Consider the following 26070-nt stretch of genomic DNA (forward strand, 5'->3'; position numbering starts at 1 on the left):
ACTTCATGGAAACAAGCTATGCCATAAAAGTCTTACATGGTGTTGTCTCTCCTTTGTAGTACAAGGAAATCACATAACACAGCATAGCATAGCACTGAGGAAATGTCAGAATATCCTTTAGGCTGATGCCTAGGATACCACTACCACATTCACCACTGGTTGCTGAAAGATTCCTCTTAGCAGGAGGGGCAGTGGTGCAGCGGTAGCTTTGTCTCCTCACAGCAAGAGGTTCTCTGGTTCGATTCTCGGCTGGGGTGCCTTCAGTGTGGAGTCTGTCCCTGCATTCGTGACTGTTTCCTCTGAGTGCTCTGGTTTCCTCCCATGTTACAAAGACATGCATCTGGAGCATTTCTCCTCGTGCCTCCGCTGAAAAATGGCTTTGTTTCAAGTTGGATTTTCCTGGTTAACAAATGTTAAATAAAAATAAATAACATAAAATAGTACTCTCCAAGCCACACGTACTTTGTTATCCAAAGGGCAGGCACTGGGTGACTTCCACAGGCCTGCAGATAAAAATAAGATATCTTGACTAGCTCCTGCATTGCGACTCTATCCACATGGTGGCAGTCAATAATTTCATAGTGAATGGCATGCAATCAGATGCCACAGTGCCTCCAAGGATGACAATGAACAGCACTGTGACTACCAATGGCAAATACAGCCTGTTGCATATACATTTGTTAATGCTGCACCTACCCCTAACAACATTCTACTATTCCCCTTCCTGTAAATTCAGGATTTTATGGTGCTCAATTCCTTTAGAGCTACCACCTAGAGTTGTAGAAAATGTTTCTGAATTGTTCTGCCATATTGTTTTCCCTTTTCTGCAGCCACAGATTCATTCATTTTAATAATACTGTTTATTATTAGGTAATTATACCACCATCAGCATACGATGTGGGTGGCTAAGTTACTTGGCCTTCCCCTGCTCTCACTCTGTGTTTATACATCGCTCAAATCCTATGTGTGGTCACTTGTTGCTCACAATTGACATTTGCACCGTGGAAAATTATTCTGAAACCAAGGGTCTGCTATTTCAACAGCACACTGCTATACATCAAACTTGATTCATTGAAAGGGTGGCACACGCAGATGTACTGCAGATTCATTACTAAGAGTACCCAAGATGTATTTCATAGCCAAGTATTACAAAGTAACAAATATTAACCGCTCATACCCCTCCTGTCACTAGTGAGTAGACACCAAAGGATGTTAATACTTCAGCTGTTAGCAGCTGGAACTGGACAAAAAAAAAACAGCCAAGTTAAACAATGGCAAGAGTGCAACTTCCAGTATGCAAGGCTCATTAGTCAGAATATGTCATTCGGTGCAGATATACAAGGTCTCTTTCTGTGTTTTATGCCTGTCACTTTAACACTAAGTATATTTAAGCATGCACAGCCTGTACAGCTGTCATACAAGAATCCATTTGCAAAGCCACAGACATGGCAGATGTATTTTTCTAAGCACAATGGAGTTCAAGAATAATGAGGTCCTTATTAGTACTCTAAAACAGTATCAATATTATTTGCTATTTATGTTACAGAAGCATTCAGCAACATAAGAATCCAAGTATCACAAATCCTCTGATATTCGCTACAAATAATTCTTAACATTATAACCAGTGCCTTACCATGTCTTGTTGGCGAAGATGGCACATAAGTGCCTTTAGCAACAGCCGCACTGTATGTCTGTGTCACCAGTGGTCGATCATGTGCTGTAGGCTCTAAAATTTCATTGCTTGACTCAATACTGCCATCTAGCCTAGAAAAAATAAATATGTGCTTATTTGTTTTCTTTACTGCATTCCTTACTCAGTTCTAGAAAAGCATAAGTAGATCTTAAAAGGTATATATATCTTTTCAAAATGTGAATTATGTTTACAATCTGTCTGAAAATCTCTTAGAAAGCAATAAAATTACAGCTATACATGAAATGCAAGTAAGAAAATGCACCACACTAAGCCGTACAAATTTTAAGAACTGTGAAACTGTATTTTGAAGTACAGTTTAGTTAACTGGGTGACTTTCACAAATATTACAATGTAAAGTATTCACCAAAGCAAAATGATCACTATACTACCTTGCAGCTCTGCACTACTCAAAGCTGCAAAGTGATCATTGTCTGAGGAGTACAATCAATTAAAAGTGAAAAGTCACAATTATTCCTTACTGGATTGAAATCAAAGTCTAAAATATAGATAAATGTACCAGCACTTACATTGCATCAACAAGCCTACGATTCATAATTCATACTTCAGTCATACTTATGACCGGTAACACAAAAATATTTTTTCGGCAAGGAGATGTGATCTTAAGATGGTTTACATACTCAGTGAGATACATGCTGAAGGTAGCATTACATTCAATGATAGGACTAATAAGGATGGAATAATTAATGGGACTATAACTTCTCAATCCCTTGAACTGATATTACAAGGATAAGTTGTGCAAGGTAGAAATATTTTCTAACCATGACAGCGATAGTAGGTGCATATGTGTGTGTCTTGTGTGAAGTTTGGGTGCCGGGCTGGCAACGACACCGTACAAATCCACTGCCAATCAACAGCAGACCGGTGATACGCTGTGGCGATCCCTAACCAGGAAAAGCCGAAAGTAATCAAGAGAGATTTTATCAGTGCAGGCATGCAAGTCTCTGACTGGATCAAATTTAAGTGGAATGTTAGATGATATGTGGTGATTGTGGTTGATTTACTGAAAGAAACTAGGCTACATTTTTTAGTGTTGAGGGTAAGACCATGGTTAATGCACATTAAAGCATTTGTTTGGTCAAGCCCTTTTTAAACAATTAAGAATGACGAAATGAGATTTGATAATCACTACCAGTCTGCAGTCATCCTTAACATCAACTTTCATGTCAGAAAAGTAAATGCCACAGATTGGGGGGGGGGGGGGTTGAGGATAGAACCCTGTGAGACTCCAAGTGATATTTTTTTCTAACTAGAGCAAATCTCCCCTACCTTAACAGTAAGAGTTCTATCAAATGGTTATCGATCCAGTGAACTATATATGAATTGTTGTTGACCTGGGATTAGTCTGTCGATATTTCCAGCAAGGACAATAGTATCAAAAGGTTTGCCAAGGTCCAAGTAGGCAAAGTGTATTACAAACCCTTTATCCATGGCCATAGTAGCCTTTCTGAAGGCCTCACACAAGTTGAGTAGGCAAACTGCCTTTTACAAAACAGAATTAGTGCATCTCCCATGGATATATTCTCCCAAATAAACCCTCAGTACTTCCTATACTAACATCCTCATTCTTTATCCTTTAAAACCCCACTATTTCTTACATTTCAAAACATAAAAGTAGATACCAGGGTAACCTTTCCTCCATCATAGAAAATGCTTCCTACCTACCTTCTACCAGCTTTCAGCCCACCGCTAAATATCCTACAACCCTATAACTTCTTGATTCCTACTTCTCTACTATCTGCCATCAATAAAATACAGATTCCTTTATTTTGTCATGCAACTCTTCAACTTATCCTCCATTTTTCTCGACCTACTGAGCCATGCCTCAACAATAACTCTCAACATCTCTCCAACTCAGTCCCAACCACCAAGCCATACTTCCTTCTTAAACTCCCCACACATTACACTAAATCTATTTAATAATGCCCCTCACATTTACCCCAAATGCAGACTCATTAACTCTATTTCAACTCAAACCAAAATAATTTAAAATTAAGTGGAAAAAACTCTCTCCAAAAGCAGGAATAATACTCTGATATACTAAAATCCTCCTAGGACATTAAATTCATCATAATCCTGTCTCCAGTTATCAAAACCATCATCAAAACAATTCCCTTCCACACACTACTCTAACCCTACAATGGTCTACCACCTCCATTCCCACTCCAGTAATCTAACTTTTGCTGACACAAATATTAGAAGCATAAGAAATATAACCACTAAACTACATACATGGAGTACCCAAACATAAGCCTGATATCCTCAGTATAACTAAAACTTGGCTTTAATTCAGCATAAAGGACTCCGAAATTACAGACACCAGCTAGAGTTTCATCCATAATAACCTTATACAGAGTGCTGGTACTGCTGTAACATTTCCCAATAATTACCACATTTCCCTCTACAACAAACTAATACCAAAATCCAGTTCAGCAGACCTTATTATGTTACTGAAAATAATGTAATTAAATATGCATTAAGGCTCTTTAGACCTCTTCAGGTGGCTGGATATCCATAACAATTCCACAGGACAAATGCTACTTGGTGATGTCAATATTAGTTAGTTGGCCATAACCTCCAACCTCCCTACATCTAGCATGAAATTGTATGGTTTCACACACTTAATTAACAGCCTTACACATTACAGCAAGACATTAAATTCCTTATTAGACAGGACCCTGGTATCAGACCCTAGCAAATTCGCCACCACATGTGCAATGTCAGACTATCTCAGTGACCATCTCCCAAGCTATACAACCAGTCACCTCACACAGCCACTTAAATAGTATGTTTATAAAAACAACACACGACCCAGAAATATTCATTGCTACTTTATTATCTGTTAACTGGAGCATCCTAAAAATCCTCTCCTTAGATGATGCTGTAAAAAAGTTCAAAACAGCTTCCCTAAAAAGCCTTGCATTCTAGACAGTAAAAACAAAAAATGAGATTGGGCTACAAAAAGAGAGCAGAATGCTAATGCAAGATGGAGAAAGAGTGGAAAGAATTGCAAAAATAACCACAATATCACAAAAACTTCAGAATGCTCCACAACCGTACTAAAAAGCAAATACATGAAGAAAAAAATTTGAACAACTTTTAGAACACTGGTAAACCAACCCTAAAAATTCTGGTCACTCATTAAAGAAATCTTAGATCGCGGCCAAAAAGTCAACCCTAAACCCCCTCCCAATAACTCGCCACTCAAAATTGTAATAAAATTAACTCTTATTTCATAAACAGTATAGCATCCCTAACCAAGGACTCCCCAGCATCTAATCCTAATCCTGCCCAACAGTCACGTTATCACATTCATTTTCACCTTCAAACCTGTCTCCAGATCTACATAAAACTACTCAAACAAATTCAAACCTTCAGCTGATGATCTTCCAAGAGAGCACTTTAAAATGACAGCCAATAACACTGCCTATCCTGTCGCAGTCCTTATAAATAGGTCAATCCAGGAATCCCATATTCTCCATCTTTGGAAAAAAATCACACATAATCCTGCTACATAAAGGAGGAAATTCAACAGACATCACAAACTTGGACCTATAGCAATGTTATCCCCCCCTCCAAAATACTTAATGTATTCAGAAACAACTACTAAACCATCTCCCACAGCACGGCTTCGTCTCTCACATAGTACTAACACTGCACTTCTAGCCTTAGGAGACACTGTTAATAAAGCTAAATAAAATGGCAAACTATTTTCTTCTTTATTTCTAAACTTGTCTAAAGCCTTTGAGTTTGTCACAGCAAAGTACTACTTCAAATGTCCTCACCTAAGCCCACCCTTTTATAGTTCAAAAGTTACTTGTTCTATAGGTATCTCTCAGTAAAAAGGCACCGCATACCCTCCTCTAACATTCTTATCAACACTGTGCACACATCTACAGAACAGGCCTCCCTAACACAATACGAAGAAGACTCCATACTCATATGCCTATCAATCAACCTGGCACATATCCAAACAAAATTAATCAGGAAGGTTCAACAGCCATAGAAACGCGGCTCTGTAACTCACAACTCATGCTCAATCCTCTCCCAAAAACAAACTAATTTTTTTTCCCCAAATCCCCCTCTCATGAAAAAAACTAAATTTAAAATCCTCTCTCTTAATGATACAACCACTGAAGTCACTTCTCAAATCAAATTATTAGGGATGATAGTGGATAATGATCTTAAATTGCATACAACAAATTGCATTTAAAAAAAATAACCAAAAACAAAAGATGTTACACAGCCAAAAACTCTCTCACCAATGCAACTAAAACGTCACTCGCCACTACTCAACTCTTACCCTCACTACTTTATGGTGCTCCCATCTTTACTAACCTCCGGCAACACAAAAATCAAAACTTGAACAATGCTATACTAAAGTGGCTAAAATGTGCAGCAAATACCCATTTCAGAACCCAACACTATAGTACTAAAAAGATTAAATTGGTGAGAACTACCAATCAACTAACATATACATAGGTTCTTACTACCTACAAAATTATCCAGCATCCATCTGCTTATCCAGTACTAAATACCACTCTACACAACTATGTTCCCAATCTGTCATGATTGAAAGATCCAGCACATGCCTCCAGGATCCTTCTGTCTTGAGAAGGGTCTACTTCATATGACCTTTCATTTGACTTAAATTCATTTGACCGAGACCATATAACCTAAAGTTCAAAATACTGAAAACTCGCTTGACTGAAACTCAGCACCAACACCTTACAATGCTAAATTTCGACATAGTAGTGGTAGTGTGTAGACTACTCTAAGGTAAGTAAAAGGTATATATGCCCTTTTCCCCACTGTAGTGCGATCCTGGAGTTAGTATATATAGTTAAGGGGTGTGGGGGACACAGCCCCCCACCTAGTTTGGTTTTATATCGTCTGGTTTCTGACAAGAGGGTATATAATTAGTTTTTAAGGTCTGGAAAGTGTTAGCATTTGGTGGTGTAAGTGTGCATGTCTATAGTTTGCAATTTACTGTGTTGAAATCTAGCATTGTAAGGTGTCGGTGTTGTGTTTCATTCAAGTGAGTTTTCAGTGTTATGAACTTTAGGTTATATGGTCTCGGTCAAATGAATGTCAGTCATATTAAAATTAGGTCATATGAAGTAGACCCCTTGAGAAGTATTAAATCCTCAAACAAAAACCTTTGCCTTGGAGACTGAGGCTTCATTTTACAGCCTCCTTGCTAAATCCTGTTTGCAGTCTCCTTACTGCTTAAATGGCTTACCAGAAAAGGAACAGAGGAGGAGGGAGAGTTAATATTTTTTTTTCTGCAAAAGAGAGGGCTGAATAAATCTCTGTCACTCCTTGAATCAGTTTTCTCCTTTCATTACACTTCTTGAGCACCTCAGCTGCAGAAGGGCCAAGCAAAACCTATTTAAAGGAGAATTTAATATTTTATATTTAACATAATCAGACAGACTGAGAACAAAACCAAGACAGTCTCCTCAAGACTGATTCAGAAGCAGCAGCTCTGGATGAAGACTCAGTGGTATCATAAGTGCACTTTAAAACTGCTTAGTAACCTGGGAAAAAGCGGTCACGGAAGCATTTAATGAATTATTTACCTCAGAAGAAAAAGAAGGAAGGTTAACCATTAACTTCTGTACGTTCTCAAAAGATAATGGCAGTTTAAAATACTGAAAGTTAAAGTACTAGAAGATTACATTTTTCCCCAATGTATCCACATTGTTTTTCATCCTTGTCAGAGGGAATGGGGTTAGCGGCAGAATGCAGTTTAGCAGCAGTGTATTTGGACAGATAAATAAATGCGGACTCTGCTTTAGGATTAGAAAACAGGTACGTGTGTATCGTAACTTACATAACCTGACTAGCTTCTTGGAAACAGAAGACTGTCAGGTTAGAGACAAAAAGACTTTCTAAAACAGGCAATACAGAAAAGCTGCAGCTTTAGGCATCTGGAACTATAAGAAATCATAATACATTTTTTGTGCTACAGGAATTTTATTCTGTTCACACTGAAAAAACTCTTATCTTAGACAAAGTATCAGAAAGAGAGATAACTTCAGGAGGGAAATCCAATGTCATATTTTCCTCAAATTACAACGGTCAGATTGAGAAGAAATTCCTGACCCCCCCCCCCCCCCCCAAATATCTGAAAACAAAAGTCAGAAGTAAAGGAACTCTTGTTCTTTTGTAGCTTGAATGATCAGAAAGCAAGGAAAAAAACAGCAAAAAATTACTTGGCAAATCCCAGTAAATTAGCCCTGTCTATAGAAGTAGAAGCAGGAGACTGGGAAGTTCTCAGTAAGCGCACACTCTGAAAAATGACTCTTGGCAGGCTTACCAGTACCAGCTTCTACATCTCCATCCGGGCCAAGTGAAGACCCTTCGCCTGCGTATTCTTTGGGCACAGGCATACGTGACTCTCTCTTGCCTGACAAGGGCATCCCCCACAGCTGCAGAAGACATGGCTATCCCCCAAGTCTTTGGTGTCTGCAAGTGCTATACCCAGAGGACCTGGGGAAAAAGATAAAAAATCTGAACAAGTGGCCGCAGCAGAGTCAATTACCAGCAGCTGAGGCAGAATACAAGCCAGTCTGACTCCTTAAAAACTTCCTTTTTTTTTGCAGGCAAACAGTGAAAACCGAGAGTAACTACATAGATAATCCCACACCTTTGACAGGCCACTCAAAAGTCGCTTGATTCCTTGAGATGCAATTAAGATGACAATACTTGGTGAGGGTGTGCAGACAAGACTAAGTAGCCACACAGTAAATATATCTGCAACACATACATTCCTGAAGTAAGCAAGCACTAGAGGCAGCCACTCCTCTAAAGTGGAATGGGCTTCAAACCTCAGTACTCGTCAGTTGGTGGATGGCTGAACAGTAGCGAGAAACAATGCAGCTGGCAATGCACTTGTAAAGTGAGTATCTGGTAAATAACTGCAAGACCTATTTTCTTAATGAAGCAAAGGAGACAAACAGCTACTCCATCTTCCTATACTCACATTCCTTCTTCAATGGTGAACGGAGTGTGGCAGATCTACTCACCTATGGTTCCTGCTGCTGCAACCACCACCAAGACGTGAATGGACTGCTTCAGGAAACCACTGAAACCATCTTCAGGACAACATGTGGAATCAGTATAAGAGAAACCTTAGTCCTATGAAAGAAACAATGAAGTTTCCTACATCTAAGGGCACAGTCTTGAGGTGCTCCTGCATCTGGAAGATGTTAAAGTATGAGCAGTTACAAAGACCTGGTTTAAACATGAAGAAAGTACTGCTTCCATACCTGGGTCTTGCAGCTACCATACCTTTAGGCCAGGTGGAAACTGTGGTAGTGTCTCCATATTTGTCAGGGATCACATGTCATTTAAACTGATACCCAGGGATCCATAAACTGAGCTCCTAGAACATCAGTTTGCCAAGGACAAGACAAGATTCCAATTTATAGCATATTATAGAATTGCTCCATGTTCCCAGATGATCATACTATATTTCTAGAGATTTTAGAATCATAGAAGTGAAAGGAAAATATTAGCTCCCATCTTGGACTTGAACCCAAGACCTCCAACATACAGTGCTGGAATCTTTGCCACTGGGCCAGCAAGAGCCTCGGGACAGACAGATGCTGATTTTTCCATTAAGAGCCTTACAATGCCTTTCTGTTTGAGTGTGCGTTTATAACTGGAAGTTTTAAAAGAAATTCCTACAAGCAACAACTTCATAATCTTAAGTGGCTTCAACTATCCAACCACAGACTGATGCACTTATTAGCTCTAACAGGGTATGCACAGATAGGTTTAGAGTTGAACAACAGAAATTCCTTGGATCAAGTAGTTAGCAAACTCACTACAGGCCAAAATATTTTTGATCTGGTCTATTGCCTCTACCTGATCTAGTCTCTTGTTTTCCTTCACAGGTTTAAGCGGACCATAAATTCATGGCATTTACTCTCAGAACCACTACATGCTCTGGAACCAGGACTTCAAAGGGGCAAACCTTATACAATTATATGATGAAATCTCTAAATTCACCCCTGGCATTACCACCACTTACCCAGAAACAGCAGCCAATTTCACTAAAGTGCTTTATGCACACTTACATAAATGCATAGATCTAACAGTTCCAACAGCCGCCAAATACAATGGGAAATTTAACAACAAACCCCTTGTAGTCAGACATTATTAATATTTATTTATTTTACATTTATTAACCAGGAAAATCCAACTGGACCAGATCCTTTTTCAGTGGATGTCCAGGGAGAAAAGCTCCACGAATTAACACATACTAAGTAGTTGCTACAAAGAGAAAAACATAGAGTAATATATAACAATTTTCTTTTTACAATCATGGGCATTCAAAAGGAAGTTGGCAGTTTACAGTTACGTGTCACTGCAGAACTGAGATATAATTAGACAGTTACAAAATTAGCTGGAACTAATATGACTATAAATGCTATATTTGCATAGCAGTACATACAGTATGAACAGTTTACACTTGCTGCTAATGTGAGTAGTGCGACAAGTGTTAGCAAGAAGAATGTGGAAGGCAATTGTCATGTAATACATGGGCAGATCCAGGTTTCCCTGAGATGTGGTTTGAGTAGTTTTCTGAATTGTGTGTTAGTAGTTGTAGTGGTTATATTAGTAGGGAGTTTGTTCCATTTTTTTTGGCTATGATATGGCAGTATAGGGATTTACCAGCAGTATTATTAGCAGTTGTAATACTGAGAAGATGTTTATTAGATAAGCGCAGTGGCCGACTGGTAGAGTAAGAGGTTAGTAGCTGCTTTAGGGCAGCAGCTTTTTCTGGGTAGTTAATAATATTAAAGGCACAAGTGAGTCGTTGGTAAGTTAGTGAGGAAATTCTAGCCACTGAACTTCTTGTAATACTCAACAGTGATGGGCTCTAATGGGTGAGTTGTTGGCAAATTTGGCTATTTTGTTATAACATGACTCTAACTTGCCCAGATCTGTTTTTTTTAATATGGGTTAGGATTGGCACTGCATATGTGAGTGTTGATAAGAGGAGAGTTTGAGCTAAGGTAATTCTTGCTTTATCTGTGAGGAAGTTTTTGTGTCTATGGAGGGCTCCCATTTTTTATGAACTTTCTGGATGGTTTGTGCTATGTGAATTTCAAAAGATAGGTTATTGTCTTTCTATCCATAAGATAGAAATGCATACACTCTCAGGTCTCAGACTACCTCCTTACTAACAACCTCCTTTCCAGTACTCAGCATGGTTTCCGACCAAACCATAGCACCACCACTGCCTTACTCTCCTTTACTAACACTATCTTTCAGCATAAAAACAATGGCTCTCTCTCCTCTGCTACTTTCCTAGACCTATCTAAAGCATTTGACATGGTCCCACACAAACAACTTATCTCTGTCCTCAATAACCTATCCTTCTCACAATCGGTCACCAACTGGTTTCAGAGTTACCTGTCTGACTGCCAACAATCCGTTGTATGGCAGAATGACATATCTCCCCAACTACCTGTCTCCATAGGGGTTCCCCAATGATCCATCCATGGACCCCTACTCTCCTCTGTTTACACCAATAATCTAGCCTCTGCCACCAAACATGGCACACTCATACAATACACAGATGACTCGACCATCATCTGCTCAGCCCAGTCCCTACCAAAACTGCAAAAAGTCACACAGGAAGCCTTTTCCTCTGTTGAAACATGGTTATCCGATGCCCGATTAATACTCAACCCAAACAAAACTAAACTACTCATCTTCCAACCCACCAAACATACTCAAAACAACTCTCACTTTAACATCACGGCAAAAGACAACGCCACTATATACCCAATTGAACACACCAAATTGCTAGGAGTGGAAATAGACAAACTAAAATTTGACATTCACATATCCATGACTATAAAAAAGTCCACAAAAAACTAGGAGCATTATACAGAAATAAGCAATTTCTCACCAAAGCAGCAAAGATTTCAATAGCAAATTCCCACCTTATCTCCACCCTACTTTCTGCCTCTCCAATATATACCAACCTAAGGCAATGTGATCTAAACAAGCTAGAGACCTGCTACAACAAAATCGCCAAATTCGCCACAGGGGCATCCTACCGTAGTCACCACTGTCTCTCACTTGCTGAATTGGACTGGCTTGAACTCCCTCACCTCCTTCAGTGGTATCAACTCTCACTCGCCCGCAAACTAGTAAACCATCCACTAAATGTCCCATCCCTCCAGAATCTACTCCAACCCTATCGCACCACCAGACCACTAAGATCCAGCAGCAAAAATCACTTGCAGATCACTAAAGCCAATAACTCTGCTGGTGAAGCACTATTCTCTTGCGCCATAGCCAAATTATGGAACTCACTCCCACCCACAATTACCTCCATAACATCAGGCACTCACTTCAAAACTTTACTAAAAGCGCAACTAAAAACATGCTGGCTATGCCCTTGCAACTCCCACTCTAATACCATCCACCCCATCCAACCACTTCCTTTCTTTCCACTCCACTAACTACCTTGATTATAGCAAGCTCAGATGCTCATAAGCCAGTACTTATTATACAGCACAAACTTCTTCTCCTTGTAACATTTGTTAATGTCTGGTATGCACTTCACAGATAAAAATTCTGGTTGTCTACTGATGTACTATGTTCTTCATCTGTAAATATGTTATAAGTAATTGCTATGTAAATTGTTATTCACTATGTAATCTAATGTATATACTGTCTGTTTATTTTAACTGTGGAGCTTTTCTCCCCGGGTCTCCGCTGAAAATGGACCTACGTCCAGTCGGACACTCCCGGTCAACAAATTTAAATAAAGAAATAAATAAAATATCCCTAGGAGTTTTGTAAGGGTGGAAGGAGAAATGACTGTGCCATTTCTGGATGAGATTGAGAAATTTCAGGGGGTAGATTTTATTTTATTGGGGGTAAACAAGAGGAATTTGGTTTTACTGGGGTTAAGAGTGAGTGTGATGTCAGTGATCCAACTTTCAATAGCAGAGAATGACTCTTGGGCTAGCTATTGTAGGGCGGTAATAGATGGGGCTGCACAGATGAGTGCAGAATCATCTGCATACTGAATTATAGTGCAGAATCATCTGCATACTGAATTATAGTGGCTTGTCTGGAGAAGCTGTGTAGATTGTTTGTAAAAATACAGAAAGGTAGTGGGCCCAGTATTGAGCCTTGTGGTACTCCTATAGAGTTAGGAAGAGGAGGGGATAGTTTATTTTGCCATTGTACTGCTTGTTGTCTATCTAATAAGTAGCTTTTAAACCAGGAGATAGTGTGGGATGCAAAGGACAGAGAGTTAAGAGTATCTATTAGTTGGGGTGAGAGACCATGTCAAATGCTTCTAAGATGTTCAAAACGATAGCAGATACAAAGTTATTGTTATTTCTGTGATGATTGACCTGATTGGTGGAGAGAAGGGCGGTAGTTGTGCTATGGTGAGGATGGAAACCATGTTGAGTGGGGGAAACTTTAGAACAAGGGGAAAAAACTCATTAAACTGTACAGTACGGCTAAACCCCCTTGGTATGAGAACAGCATAAAAATTATCACCAAGAAACTGAACAGCACCAGCAAAAAAAAAAATAACTGGACAGAAGCTTTTAACTACAAGTTCGTCTTAAGCTATGTTAGAAAACTAAGAAATAGCACTCAAATCTCACAAACTTTCCTTAAGGGGGAGCCCTACTCTGACTTTAATGACATCGAAAAAACACACTAGCAAGTAAGTTCACTTCAAACGTCTCTCACAAAACTCCTTTTCAAACACCACTCATCCCAGAACTGTACACCTATATCATCACTAAAGAACATATTTGATAACAACACTTCCTTTGTAAGTCCTGAGAACAAGATTTAGTTTTACAAAAGAAACTGACTATTCTCTCTCAACAAAGTCTTCCAAACAATGTTGACCACAACTATTTTAGGAAAGAAGTTCCAACCTAATACTGTTGTTCCTCATCCTAGCCTAGTCCTATGTGGTGATATAACCCCTAACCCTGGCCCTTCTTCTCCCTCTCAAAATGCTTCTAACACCTCTAAATCCCTACATTTCACCACCAACAACATTCAAAGCATAAATAATAAAATTTCCCTTCTACAAGCCTGGCTAACAAAATAATATAAACCAGACTTCACAGCCGTAACAGAAACCTAGCTAAAACCATATATAAAAGATTGTGAATTCTTCCCCCTAACTACTCATGCCTTAGAAGAGATAAGACTCCACAAAAGAGGTGGAGGTATCGCCTTGCTATATCCTAGTACCTTCACAGTGATCCTATACTCAAAGTCCATTCCCCTTTTCTCCACCGCAGAAACACTTATTACCTTAACACTAAATGAAAATAAATGTATTTGTATCATCATATACATTCCCCAGGAAACAATATTCCTATTCTTGAAGACATTCTTGCATGGACTGCCGACAACATAAAAAAATGAAACAATCATCCTGGGCAATGTTAACTAACTGGTTAGACTTCTCTATGAACAACCCTTCCTCTAATATTAACCTTTATATCTACACTCAACTAATCTCAGACATTACTAGACCTGATAAACAGAATAGGAAAGTCTCAATCCCAGATTGGATCATGGTTTTTGACCCTAACAAGACTGCCATTTCAGAAACACTCCTAGATAGCATAAGTGACCACTCACCAGCATTCATAATATGTAAACCCTCCTCTTTACCAAATATACACTAATATAGACACACCTGAGATTTATCCCATTTCTGTCCAAATACATTTAATGACATCTTGCATAACAATAACTGGAATCCACTAAGACTTCTACCACTCAGCGAAGCCATAGAATTCTTCAATTCCACATTTCTTAGAATCCTAAATAGTCTTGCCCCTCTCCACCTAAAAAAGTCTCTAAACTAAACAAGCTAAATAGCTTGCCAAGTCCACAAAACAAATTATGTCTTCTAGGGACAAAGCCTGGAAAGCCTGGCTAAAAAACAAAACCCCTCCAATCTCAACCAATATAAATAACTTCGAAATCAGGCCAAATGAGTAGTACTCAAAAATAAAAAAGAATATTTCCAAACCATTCAAAACCAACACATACACAACCCCAACAAATTCTGGGGAGCAATCAACTGCCTACTACATCCTGGAGCTAACCATAATCCTTCCCAAACCCTGAAAATACTCCCTCTGAATTAGCCTTACTCTTTAACTCTTATTTCATTGACACCATTGCCAAACTTGCTATCACCTTCTCACCCATCACCACAGACCCATTAAACCCTACACTAGTACACACACACACCATCTACCACAATACCCGCTTTCACACTCTCTCCCATACCTACCTCTACTATTCAAAAGCTTCTTCAGAAACTAAAACCATGCACCAATGCCCCAGATAACCTACCCGCAGAAGACTTACAACTATCAGCCTCCTCCAAAGCATACTCCATCAGCATTCTTATCAATGGGTCCATTCATGAATCAGTTATTCCTGAAATCTGGAAAAAAGCTTATGTTCTTACACTTCATAAAGGAGGATATAACTCTGACATCTCAAACTTCCGACCTATCACCATTCTTTCCCCCATCTCAAAAATACTTGAAAAGTGCATTCACACCCAGCTCCTTAATCATCTAATTAAACATCAACGCCTTTCCTCCACTCAACATGGCTTTAGGCCAGGACACAGCATCTATACCGCCCTCATTTCATTCCTGGACACAGTAAATAGAGCTCGGGATGCTGGATCCATATTCTCTGCACTGTTTCTTGATCTAGCAAAAGCATTCGACACAATCTCCCATACATTTCTAGTTACTAAAACTCTCCAACCTTGGCATCTCTCCTCCCACCCTTCATTGGTTCCAAAACTATCTCAGTAATAGACAACAATCTACTATTTGGCAGCACTCCTCCTCCACCTTTATCAATACTAAAGTACAGTTTTGTACCTACCATAAATGTAGATGTTCGAGTGTTCACCCTGCTGCAGTCAGGGTTATCCTGCCGTCAGGCGGTCCCCGCAGTCGGCTTGAATTCCAAAGTCTTGGTCCGGCGTCGGTTGCTGTTGTTTCTTCCCTGACGTCAGAGCGCCAGGAGTATATAAGAGGCATCCTACGCCATTTTCTTCAGTTTTTCTTGCCCCAGACGTCAGGTGCCCCCAATAGGTAAGCAAAATATATATATATACAGCTAGATAAAAATAAAACAATACCTATAGGCACAAGCAAATACACCACAGAGGTTGAATAGGATAGAGTGGTATAGATAAGTTCAGCTAGTTCAGAGGGGATAGAGGGAGGGTAACCTGGACTGCAGCAGGGTGAACACTTGAACATCTACATTTATGGTAGGTACAAAACTGTACTACGTTCATCGTGCTACCCTGCTGCAGTCATCACACTTGGGTTGAATCCCAAAGCTATGGATGGGAGGTGGAGTTAAACAGGGTTAGAAGGAGCTAGTAGGCCCTGCAAAACTGCAGTGGCAAAACCAGCTCTAGTCTTATGTGATGGTGTTTGGTGAAGGTGTGCACTGAACTCCAAGTTGCAGCTTCCAGAATATCCTTGGTTGACACTCCCCTGAGAAAGGCTGCTGATGTAACTGCAGCCCTGGTGGAGTGGGACCTAATGTTAGCAGGTACCGGTTTCCCATGATGCGTGTAGCAGAAACGTATGCAATGCCCTATCCATTTAGAAGTGGTCTGTTTTGATATAGCTTTTCCTTGTGATCCTGTAGCATAGGCTACAAAGAGCTGGTCAGAATTTCTGAAAGCCTTAGTTTTATCCAAGTAGTAACGTAATTGCCTGTGAATGTCCAAAGAGTGCAGGAGTCTTTCTCCTTTGTTCTGGGGATTTGGGAAAAAGGTGGGCAAATGAATGGTTTGGTTTAGGGCCACACTGGATACCACCTTTGGCATAAAGGAAGGGTTAGTTCGTAGAGAGACTCTGTCTTGATGAAAACAAAGTTGAGATCCCAAGTAGGTGTTGGTGCTCTCCTTGGCGGTCTTATGTTCTTAGCCCCTCTGAGGTACTGTCTTAGGAGTGGATGTGAGAATAAAGGAGGACCCGTGTTGTAATGAGCTGAAATTGCTGAGGCGTGGATCTTAATAGATGAAAAGGAAATACCTTTGTGCAACATCTCAGTTAAATATTGTAGAATCTGAGGAATGTTTGGATCAAGGGGATTTTGGCCTTTAGCCTGGTTCCAGGCGCAAAATCTTCTCCATTTGTCTGAATAGGTTTTCCTGGTGCTGGGCCTCCTGGCCTCCAGAATGACATCCATAACTGTTTTGGATAGAGGTGTTGGCTGGTTGTTTAGGTAATTTGCCATGCAGCCAGGTTTAAAGTCTTGAGCTGGCTGTGTAGAATCTGATTGTCTCGTTGGGTGAGCAGGTGAGGAATTTGTGGTAAAATCCATGGTGGGCCGTGGGCCATGTTCCTTAAAATTGGATACCAATGCTGGCGTGGCCAGTCTGGTGCAATGAGCATCATTTGTGGCCTCTCTAATCTGACTTTCAGCATTACCTTTGCTAGAAGAGGCAGTGGAGGAAAGGCATACACTGTTAATGTTTTACAACTGAATGAGAGGGTGTCCACTTTCCAAGCTTGTGGATGGAATGTCCTTGTGCAAAATTTTTGAAGTTGGTAGTTTTGGGGGCTTGCAACCAGATCTATTTCTGGGCGTCCCCATTTTTGAGCTATCACTGCAAATATTTGTGGATCTAGTTTCCACTCGTGTGGATCCATGATGTTTCTGCTTAGGTCATTTGCCAATGTGTTTTTCTTTCCTGGCAGGAATTGTGCATGTAATTGAACCTGGTAAGACAGTGCAGTATTCCACAAGGTCATTGCTCGCCTGCATAGAGGGTAGGAATGTGTGCCCCCTTGCTTGTTTATGTACCACATTACTGTGGTATTGTCCGTCTTTATTATTAGTTGTCCTGGGTGTAAGAGGTTCTTGAAAGCTGTTAGGGCATTCTGTACTGCTAGCATTTCTTTTTGATTGATATGCAGATGCCTCTAATCTGTAGTCCTTTTGCCCTGAATGCACTGTCCTGCCATGTGTGCTCCCCAGGCGTAGTCCGATGCATCTGTTGTCATAGTTTGCCTGGCTGTGGGTAAGGTGAAAGGCTGACCCTTGTTGAGGTGATATGCCTGTGCCCACCATAGAAACTCCTGTTGAAGGCAGGGAATGAGTGGTATCATTGTTTCCAAGCTGTGGCTGTGCTGAGTCCATACACTTTTCAGGTACCATTATAATTTCCTCATATGCAGTTTTGCAAATGGTATTAGTAGTATGCAAGATGCCATGAATCCCAAGGCCTGCAGAATTTTTCTTGCAGGGAGTTGGGTCTTTGTTGCCATTATTTTGAAATATTGAGTCAGCTGTTGTTTCTTGTCTGGCGTGAGATAAGACATCTGGGCCGTTGTATTCAAGCTGGCACCCAGGAATATTATGTTTTGTGAGGGCACTAGTTTTGATTTCTTTTTGTTTACTGTGTATCCCAGGCAACTTAAAAGGTGTTTGACAAATGCCAGATGCTTTAAAAGAATGCCCTTGCTTTCTGCTTGAATAAGGCAGTCGTCCAGGTATGGGTATATTTGAATTCCTCTGTCTGCAGTATGCAATTACTGGTGCCAGGCATTTTGTGAAGACCCTGGGCGCAGTAGATAAGCCAAAGGGCAGTGCAGAGAATTGATAATGCGTTGAACCTGCAATGAAGCGGAGGTATCTTCTGCAATTTTGTCTGATAGGGACATGCAGGTATGCCTCCTTGAGGTCCAATGTTACTAGCAAGATGCCATGAATCCCATTCTTGCCCAGCATGGGAAGAAGCTGCTATAGTGTTAGCATCTTGAAGTTTGGTACTTGCAGATAGGTGTTCAGAATTGAAAGATCCAGAATGGGTCTCCATGCTTTGTCCTTTCTTGGGACTAGAAAGAATCTTGAGTAAAATCCTTGTCCTTGCTTCTGTGTAGGTACCTGTTGAATGGCTCTCATATCCATGAGAGCTGTAATTTGTTTTTGTGCCTCTGCCCACTGATTTGGTGGCAGGTTTGGCATTCCTTTTATCCTTGGTAAGGTATGAAAGTGGAATCTGTATTCTTGAGAGACGATGTCTAGAACCCATTTGTCTTTTGTGATGTGCCAGTTATCTACAAATAATGCTCCCAAGGGATCTGCCAGGAGAGATTTGCTTGGTAGTTGAGGATTGAGTCATTGTGTTTGTCTTCTGCTAGCCTGGGGCCTGTCTTCTCCTCCTTTCTGGATAGCAGTACCCCATTGGCGAGGTTTGTAAGGGCCTTGTGACTGACCTCTGCCCCCTGGGCGTCTGTATTTGCCTCTATGTGATCTGTCAGAAGCTGGAAAGGACCAGTTTTTCATTGGCCAATTTCTGCTTAAAACGAGGGATTTGTACCTGCAAAAAATCCTTGACCGTCTGCATAGTCTTTGCCTTTTCCTCCATTTCTTTGACACCAAATAATACATCCTGCTGTAAAGGTGTATCCAATAATTTTGCTTTAACATGATCAGGAAGGGTTTGTTCTTTTAACCAAGCATGTCTACGTATGACAGAAACAGTAACAGCTGCTCCTACAGGAAGCTTCCAATGAATCAAATCCACATTGTAAAGTGTTTGCCCACCTGTTCAGCTGCATGCAACAGATCCTGCATTTCCCTGAATTCAGACTGTTCAAAATGTGTGCTCATTTTTTGTTTTAATTGAGACATTAGGAATTGCTGATATTTCAGCATGTGAAACTGACAATTTAATGCTCTCATAGCCAGAGTTGCTGAGGTGTATATTTTCTTTCCCCATCTATCTAGTGCTCTGGAATCCCTTTCAGAGGGCACAGGATTTTTAGCCATACAAGCTTTAGCTCCCTTAGGACCCTGGGAAATCAAGAGGTCTGTGCTGGGGTAGTAAAAGGAACTCTCTGAGCCTTTTCTTAGAATCAGAATAGTCCTGGCCTTCCCAGTGGAAATGTTCCCTCATGGTATGTAAAGTTTCCCCAAAGGAGTAGTCTTCAGGGGGAGATGCTGAGGGAATAGAGTCTTCAGCATCAGAGTCTCCATAAGGTGGAGTAGTGTAATCCTGTTCCTCAGAAGAATCTGAGGAAATTGAAACCTGGTCAGAGGAAGCATAATCCTCCTCTTGTCTTGGTCTTTTATCAGGAGGGGGATGGGAACCCCTGATTAGGGTAATCAAATCTTCAGCCATCTTAAGCATCTGTTTCTTAGGCATGGGGCCTTGAACTGTAGACTGATGTACAGTCGTCTTTGGTTTTAAAGGAGTTTTAAGCTTAGCATAAGATTTAATGGTGAGTGTAGTCTGTCTGAAGACACCTTCTGCAACCGAAGGTGTTTCCACTGCACCGGGGTCTACTTCTGCTCCGGTGTCGGAAGGACCTAATGAAGATGGCTGCGTCGGCCTAGTAGACTCTTGCTTGAGAATCCGCAGCTGTCTGGGGTTCCAGTTCTGCGGTCATCAGAGGCTGCGTAGGCGCCTCACTGAAAACCGGAGAATCGGCAACAGGCCCAGCAGAGGCCTCGGTGTCTCGCTTGTTCCTAGGCTGCCTGTCCTTATCCTTGCATTTTTTATGCATGCCCATCGTGGGCTGCTCCGACGGCATGATATAATTAAATTTCCTACCAAAGTAATGTCATGCGAAGTCGAAATGGCGTTTGATAGTTCATTTATTAAACCTAGCACAAAACCGACCACCTGTTACGTCATGGTCTGGGACTAGGCAAGGAATACAAAAGGAATGGAAGTCCTTATGAGGTATTTGCTTCCCACAAGAAATGCAATTGTTACTTTTTCAGACATCGGAGTGAGGCAAGAAAAGGTTCCCCAACGGGGTACTTAGCTTTACTGAAGACTTCGGACTGAAATTTGAATCGAAAATCTCAGGTGTCGGCCGACCGGCACTTGCGAACTGCTTCAGCTTCAGGCACTGTGTGGCAAGAAAGACTGGAGAAAATGGCGTTGGATGCCTCTTATATACCCCTGGTGCACTGACGTCAGGGAAGAAGCGTCAGCAACTGACGCCGGACCAAGACTTTGGCATTCAGGCCGACTGCGGGACCATCTGACGACAGGATAACCCAAGTGTGATGACTGCAGTAGGGTAACACGATGAACATCCATACTGACATAAATTTAGTTGCAACCATTATACATCACTTACAATCTATCCAAGTCATTGTCAGTCAAACATTAGACAGCTCATTCAAATCTTGCCTTCTTTAAACCTAGTTCCTCCTCTGTGTGTACTGTTCCCACACTTCCAATTCATGTGATTGGCTCCTACCCTTTTCTAAAGATCCCAATTCCAGTTGTTTTATCTTGGTTATTATATTCACTATTTCTAGTACAGTTGGTTTAGACTTGAAATTCCATTTTCTAGTAACTGCTTTTTTTGGCAGCCAATATAATTAGACTCAGCAAGACCTTACTATGATAAGGTGATTCCGACTGTGTATCATATCTCAAAAAATAATTTCCTTAGTTACATCAATTTGCTCACCCAGTATATCTGACAGAGTAGTCTGCAGGGAATCTTTAAAGCCTGCCAACTCATTACACTCCCAGAAAATATGTTCCCAATTACCTCTTTTTTCCCCATCACACCTCCAAAATTTGCTGTCTACCTATGGAAGATTATGCAAGATTTTGTATGCTCTACTAATTACTCCTTTTTAACTGCAGCTTCTGTTCTAGATTATACTAAAACACTACCCGTGCTGGTCTTTTGCTTAGGATCCCCCTATTTCTTTCTCTCTGCCTACACTCTGATAGCAATCCTTGATAGCAAAGACAATCTCGAGCCTGCAGTCCAAATAAAATCTTGGCCTTTTCCCATTCTCTTTCCCTGTCTAATTATTTGCTTCCAATACCTTGGTTCTTTTGTCAGTTTTCTCCAATAAATTCCAACCCCCTCTTGCCTACTGTCTTCATCTCTAATTGCAGTCATCCCTACTGACCCGGGTTGGCTTAGTTCTTAGAATACTTTCTGCTACTTTATGAATGTAATATTCTGTATGGTTATTGCTATTCTCTTCAAGGATCTGCATCCAAAATCCCAGTCTCTCCTTGTTTCTTGACCCCCCCCCATTTCATCATTATCCCTTTCCACTCTGAATTATAGGTTTCTGCTTCTGCAATGTATAGGAGCCTTAAGTGTGTATTTCTAAAACATCTCTTCAAATCAGGTAATCCCAAACCACCTTGTTCTACAGGAACAATCACAGCTTATCCCACTTGACTCTTGTAGCCTTCCCCTCTCAGATAAAATCCTGTCTCTTTAGTAACAGCTACCCACAACTTCTCCTCTGGTTGATAAAAATATGCCTGGCCTCTGTATAAAGCTAAAAGGACTAAAAAATTTTACCTGCTTGTATCTTGCGATCCATATAACACAGCTTCTAAATTCTGTTTTTGTATTATCTTTTGTCTAGTCTCTTCCCACATATCCTTAGCTGCCATACCAGAATCCTTTTTAATCCACACTCTTAAGTACTTCACTGCATCATTCCTCCATAAATATGGATACTGCTGAACCACTTTGTGTGTGGGTACATAATTTACAGCTGCTGCCTTTTTTAGCTTTGTTTATTTTGTATCCAGAAAAGATATGAAACTGCCTCAAAATGTACACACAACACTGTACACACAACACTGAATGCTATTTTTAGGTTTTATCATGTATAAAAAATATCTGAAAATAGAGCCAGCTTTTTTTGACTACCACACCAGTTACATTCTTGAATTTCTGAGACCCTTATTTTCTTTGCCAATGGTTCTGAACATAATGCAAATAACAAATGGGAAAGAGGACACCACTGCCTGGTTCCTCTGCGCAAACAAATTATCAGAGAGGAACCCACCCACTTAAATTTTTGCTCCCGTTCCTCATATATCCTCCAAATCAACCTTATAGTTTTACCAGGGAATGCAAATTATCCTTCTATTTCTCTGTTCATAAACTCCCAGCTTACTCTGTCAAATGCTTTCTCTGCATTAAGACCTACCAACAACAGTGGCATTTTCTTAAACTCTGCTTCCCTCTGGATCATCAATGTTCTGCTAATGTTGTCAAATGTTTGCCTCCCCTCCAAAACACACATTGATTCATATCTATCAAATTTAGCATCACCTCTGCCATTCTTTAGTATTATAGACAGACACTTATAATCACGGTTTAGGATTGAAATGAGCCTGTATGAAGCTGGATCTGATGGGTCTTTGCCCTCTTAAGGCACTACAGCCACCATCCCTTACTTCCAGAATGTTGGTGCTTCTCCTCCTCTTAAAATACTGTTAAGCAAAACCTTCCAGATCACAGGAAAATACTAGGCTAATGGCCTGAGGGCACTTAAAAGCCTAGCCAAGTTCTACCCTTATTTCCATCTTTAACACCTACTGTCCAAGTCAGACACAGGTATAGCTCCCGGGGTGAATTTACAATTACCCATCCAATCTTCGAGACTGCACCTGAAGAGGGACAATGAGGTGCTCTGTTTGACATGAAGTGAGAGTCCATTCCAAAGGTATGGCAAGCTCTGGGAGACAAATCTGTCCCTCCAGTGGGTTCTATCAATGCCACATACCTGGATAAGGTCTTTAGAACGAGTAACCCGTGTACCATTTGACTTACGGAGATGCAGCATTTCCAATAAAGCAGGGTCAGAGATTGCCTTGTATGTAAGGCAGAGATCGCCTCTGAGTAGTCTGTATGAATCAGAATAAAGTGACAGTGATTTCAGATGATCCACATAGGACAGATGCTGAAGAGCTAGAATTTTCCTTGTGAGGAATCTTTGTGGTTTCTCCAACTGCTGCAGGTGCTTGAAAAGGTACGTACCAAAAGGGGTATTGTACTCTATTGGCCTGATGAGGCAAGAGTACAGGGAGGTTATAACTTCATTTTTTCTGGAGGCAATGCCTTTACGTATGAGATGAGCAACATAGAATGCCCTTCTTACCACTCTGGAGACATGGTGGTCAAAGGTAAGGCTGCTGTCAACCTGTGTGCCCAGGTCTCTCACCACTAAGTGGTGTACTTAAAGTGTTGCTACTATCACTGAGGAACACACCCACTTTAATTTTTGCATCCGGGTCCCTCATATATCCTCCTAATCAACCTTGTAGCTTTATCAGGGAGTGCAAATTATTCTTCCACTGCCCTGCTCAAACTCGCAGCATACTCTGTTAACAACTGTTATCAGTTTTTCCCTCCTAGCATCCAAACTTCCACAGGAATACCATCTATTCCTGGGGACTTTTGTGCGGATTGGTTATACATCACCCTTTTGTTACCTTATCTCCTCCTATCCTGTTAGTAATTGAGACTGAGCTACCTCTAACTTTGGCATATTTATCTGTTTCACAAACATTTCCATTTGTACCTTTTCTAGATTTCCATATTTCTTGGCTTTATACAGACTTTCATACATTTTCTGAAATATCTGCAGTATCTCTACAGAAACTTTTGTTATCCACCTTGTTACAGGCTCCCTAAGCCTGGCAACAACCCTTTCTTTTGAGTCATTGTGCAGAAAGTTTTTGTGTTCTGGAACTATTATCAAAAACAGCTGCTTAACAGCAGTCTTTCTAAAGTCATGCATATTATCAAAGTAATCCCTTACTGTCTCTGTTTAGCATTCTGCAACTGCTACTCTTCTTGTTCTGTGACATTCCTCCTATTCTGTGATGCTTTAACATTTGTCAATCCCTCTAAATAATTCTTGTTACTTCTTAACCATCTCTCTCTCTTTTTTCCACCCTATTTTTAAACTCTTTAATTTTATCCCACTCCCCAACTATATTTTCAGAAGAAATTTCTTTCCTCTCTAATAACTCACAAATATTTTCTACTACCCATTCATTAAATTCCTCTCTTTTCAACAGATACGTGGGAAAGCAGCAGTGTCCCATTTTATTTCATTACCCTGTGTTTTTATTTTAGTTATTACTGGTGCATGATCTGAAATAGTTATCGGATGCGTATCAAAACTTTGCATTAAATGGAGATGTTTCTGTGAAATACAAATTCTGTCCAACTTAGCCCAGTTTTTGTATCTTGAGGAATAATATGTAAATTCACTCCAAATTCCAAGTACTGAATTCACATCTTCCATGCCAAATATTTTCATAAACTTCTTCAAAAATCTACCCCACTTTGTTATATTTCTCTTCTAGGCCCCCCCCCAGACACATCTTTACTGCTACAAATCAAATTCCAGTCCACAACTAAAAGTAATATTCTCTGCTAAAAGCCGATTATTTCTCCCCAAATTTTCTTAAGCTCCATTACAGCAGTTTTGGTGGAATATAAATATATACATGCCAGTGTAATCCTCCTCCCTTGCCAGTAGCCCCTTGGGACTACAAATCTGCCATTACCTTTTTTATCACTATTGGAGTGCCTCTTGCATTTAATATAAGTATTTCTCTTTTCCTTTGTCTGAGGTATTCCGCTGAATAACCATCCTGAAAACCAGTGAGTAATCATTTTCCACAAACACTCTACTGTCTCCCACTTTTAGTACTTTGTCCTTCTGACATAGTTTGTCAGAATAAACTCCTACTGCTGGTAAGATTGCTTCTTTACTATTAAAGGTCTAGGTTGCTTTTTTGTGTCCAGGTTTGGAGCATGCACACGCTGTGCACTTTCAATTAACAACTCCTGCTGTGGAATACCAGTCCAGTTGCTTATCTGTGTGTGCATAAAATGAATACAGTATGCTTCTTCACGCTTCTCTGGTACAGCACACAATCTCAGGTTTTCTCTATGTACTCTATCCTCTAATCCTATTATTTTTTTGAAACATCTCGACTTCGACAGTCTCATATTCAGCCAGCCTTTTTCTTCGTGGTCTGTCTCATATTCAGTCAGCCTTTTTTTTCATTTCGATCTCTGGTTTTAGCAGTTTTATCACCCCATCTGAATATATGATTAAAGCTTCATCCATTTTTCCTTTTTGTTATTTGAGTTGATATACTCTATTGGTGTTTTGTTTATTTTAATCAGCTCTAAGTACAACTGACTTATTTGTTCTCTAGATTACTGTAAGTCATGCTTTGCACCAAAGCTGGATCCATTTTACTAATGTTGAGATAAAAATAAATGATTATTTAGATAATAAAGCAAATATTTTCTAATGTACTTTTTGATATTTGGTGTAACTGCTTACATATACTTTACGTTTTGTACTGTTCTGGAGCTTTTCTCCCCGGGTCCCGGCTGAAAACAGGTTTCTGACCCAGTTGGACACTACCCAGTTAACAAATGTAAATAAATAAAAACAAATAAATATTCTTCTTTGTTTGAATACTACGGAAAGAGAACATGCAGACTTATGAAACA

At 40.2% G+C, this 26070-nt stretch overlaps 1 protein-coding gene across 1 annotated transcript in view; it reads right to left on the reverse strand.

The window, feature by feature from the left end:
• WIPI2 (WD repeat domain, phosphoinositide interacting 2) overlaps window positions 1–26070 on the reverse strand; it is a gene marked incomplete in the record, with an annotated part of 1162476 nt that overhangs the window by 122216 nt on the left and 1014190 nt on the right. Inside the window, 1 exon segment of the mRNA XM_044089486.1 lies at window positions 1634–1764. Within this exon segment, the coding sequence (XP_043945421.1) occupies window positions 1634–1764 (131 nt within the window).

Source organism: Protopterus annectens, chromosome 12.part0 (genome assembly GCF_019279795.1).
Source record: "Protopterus annectens isolate FY-2018-M chromosome 12.part0, PAN1.0, whole genome shotgun sequence".
Lineage (NCBI taxonomy): Eukaryota > Metazoa > Chordata > Ceratodontiformes > Protopteridae > Protopterus > Protopterus annectens.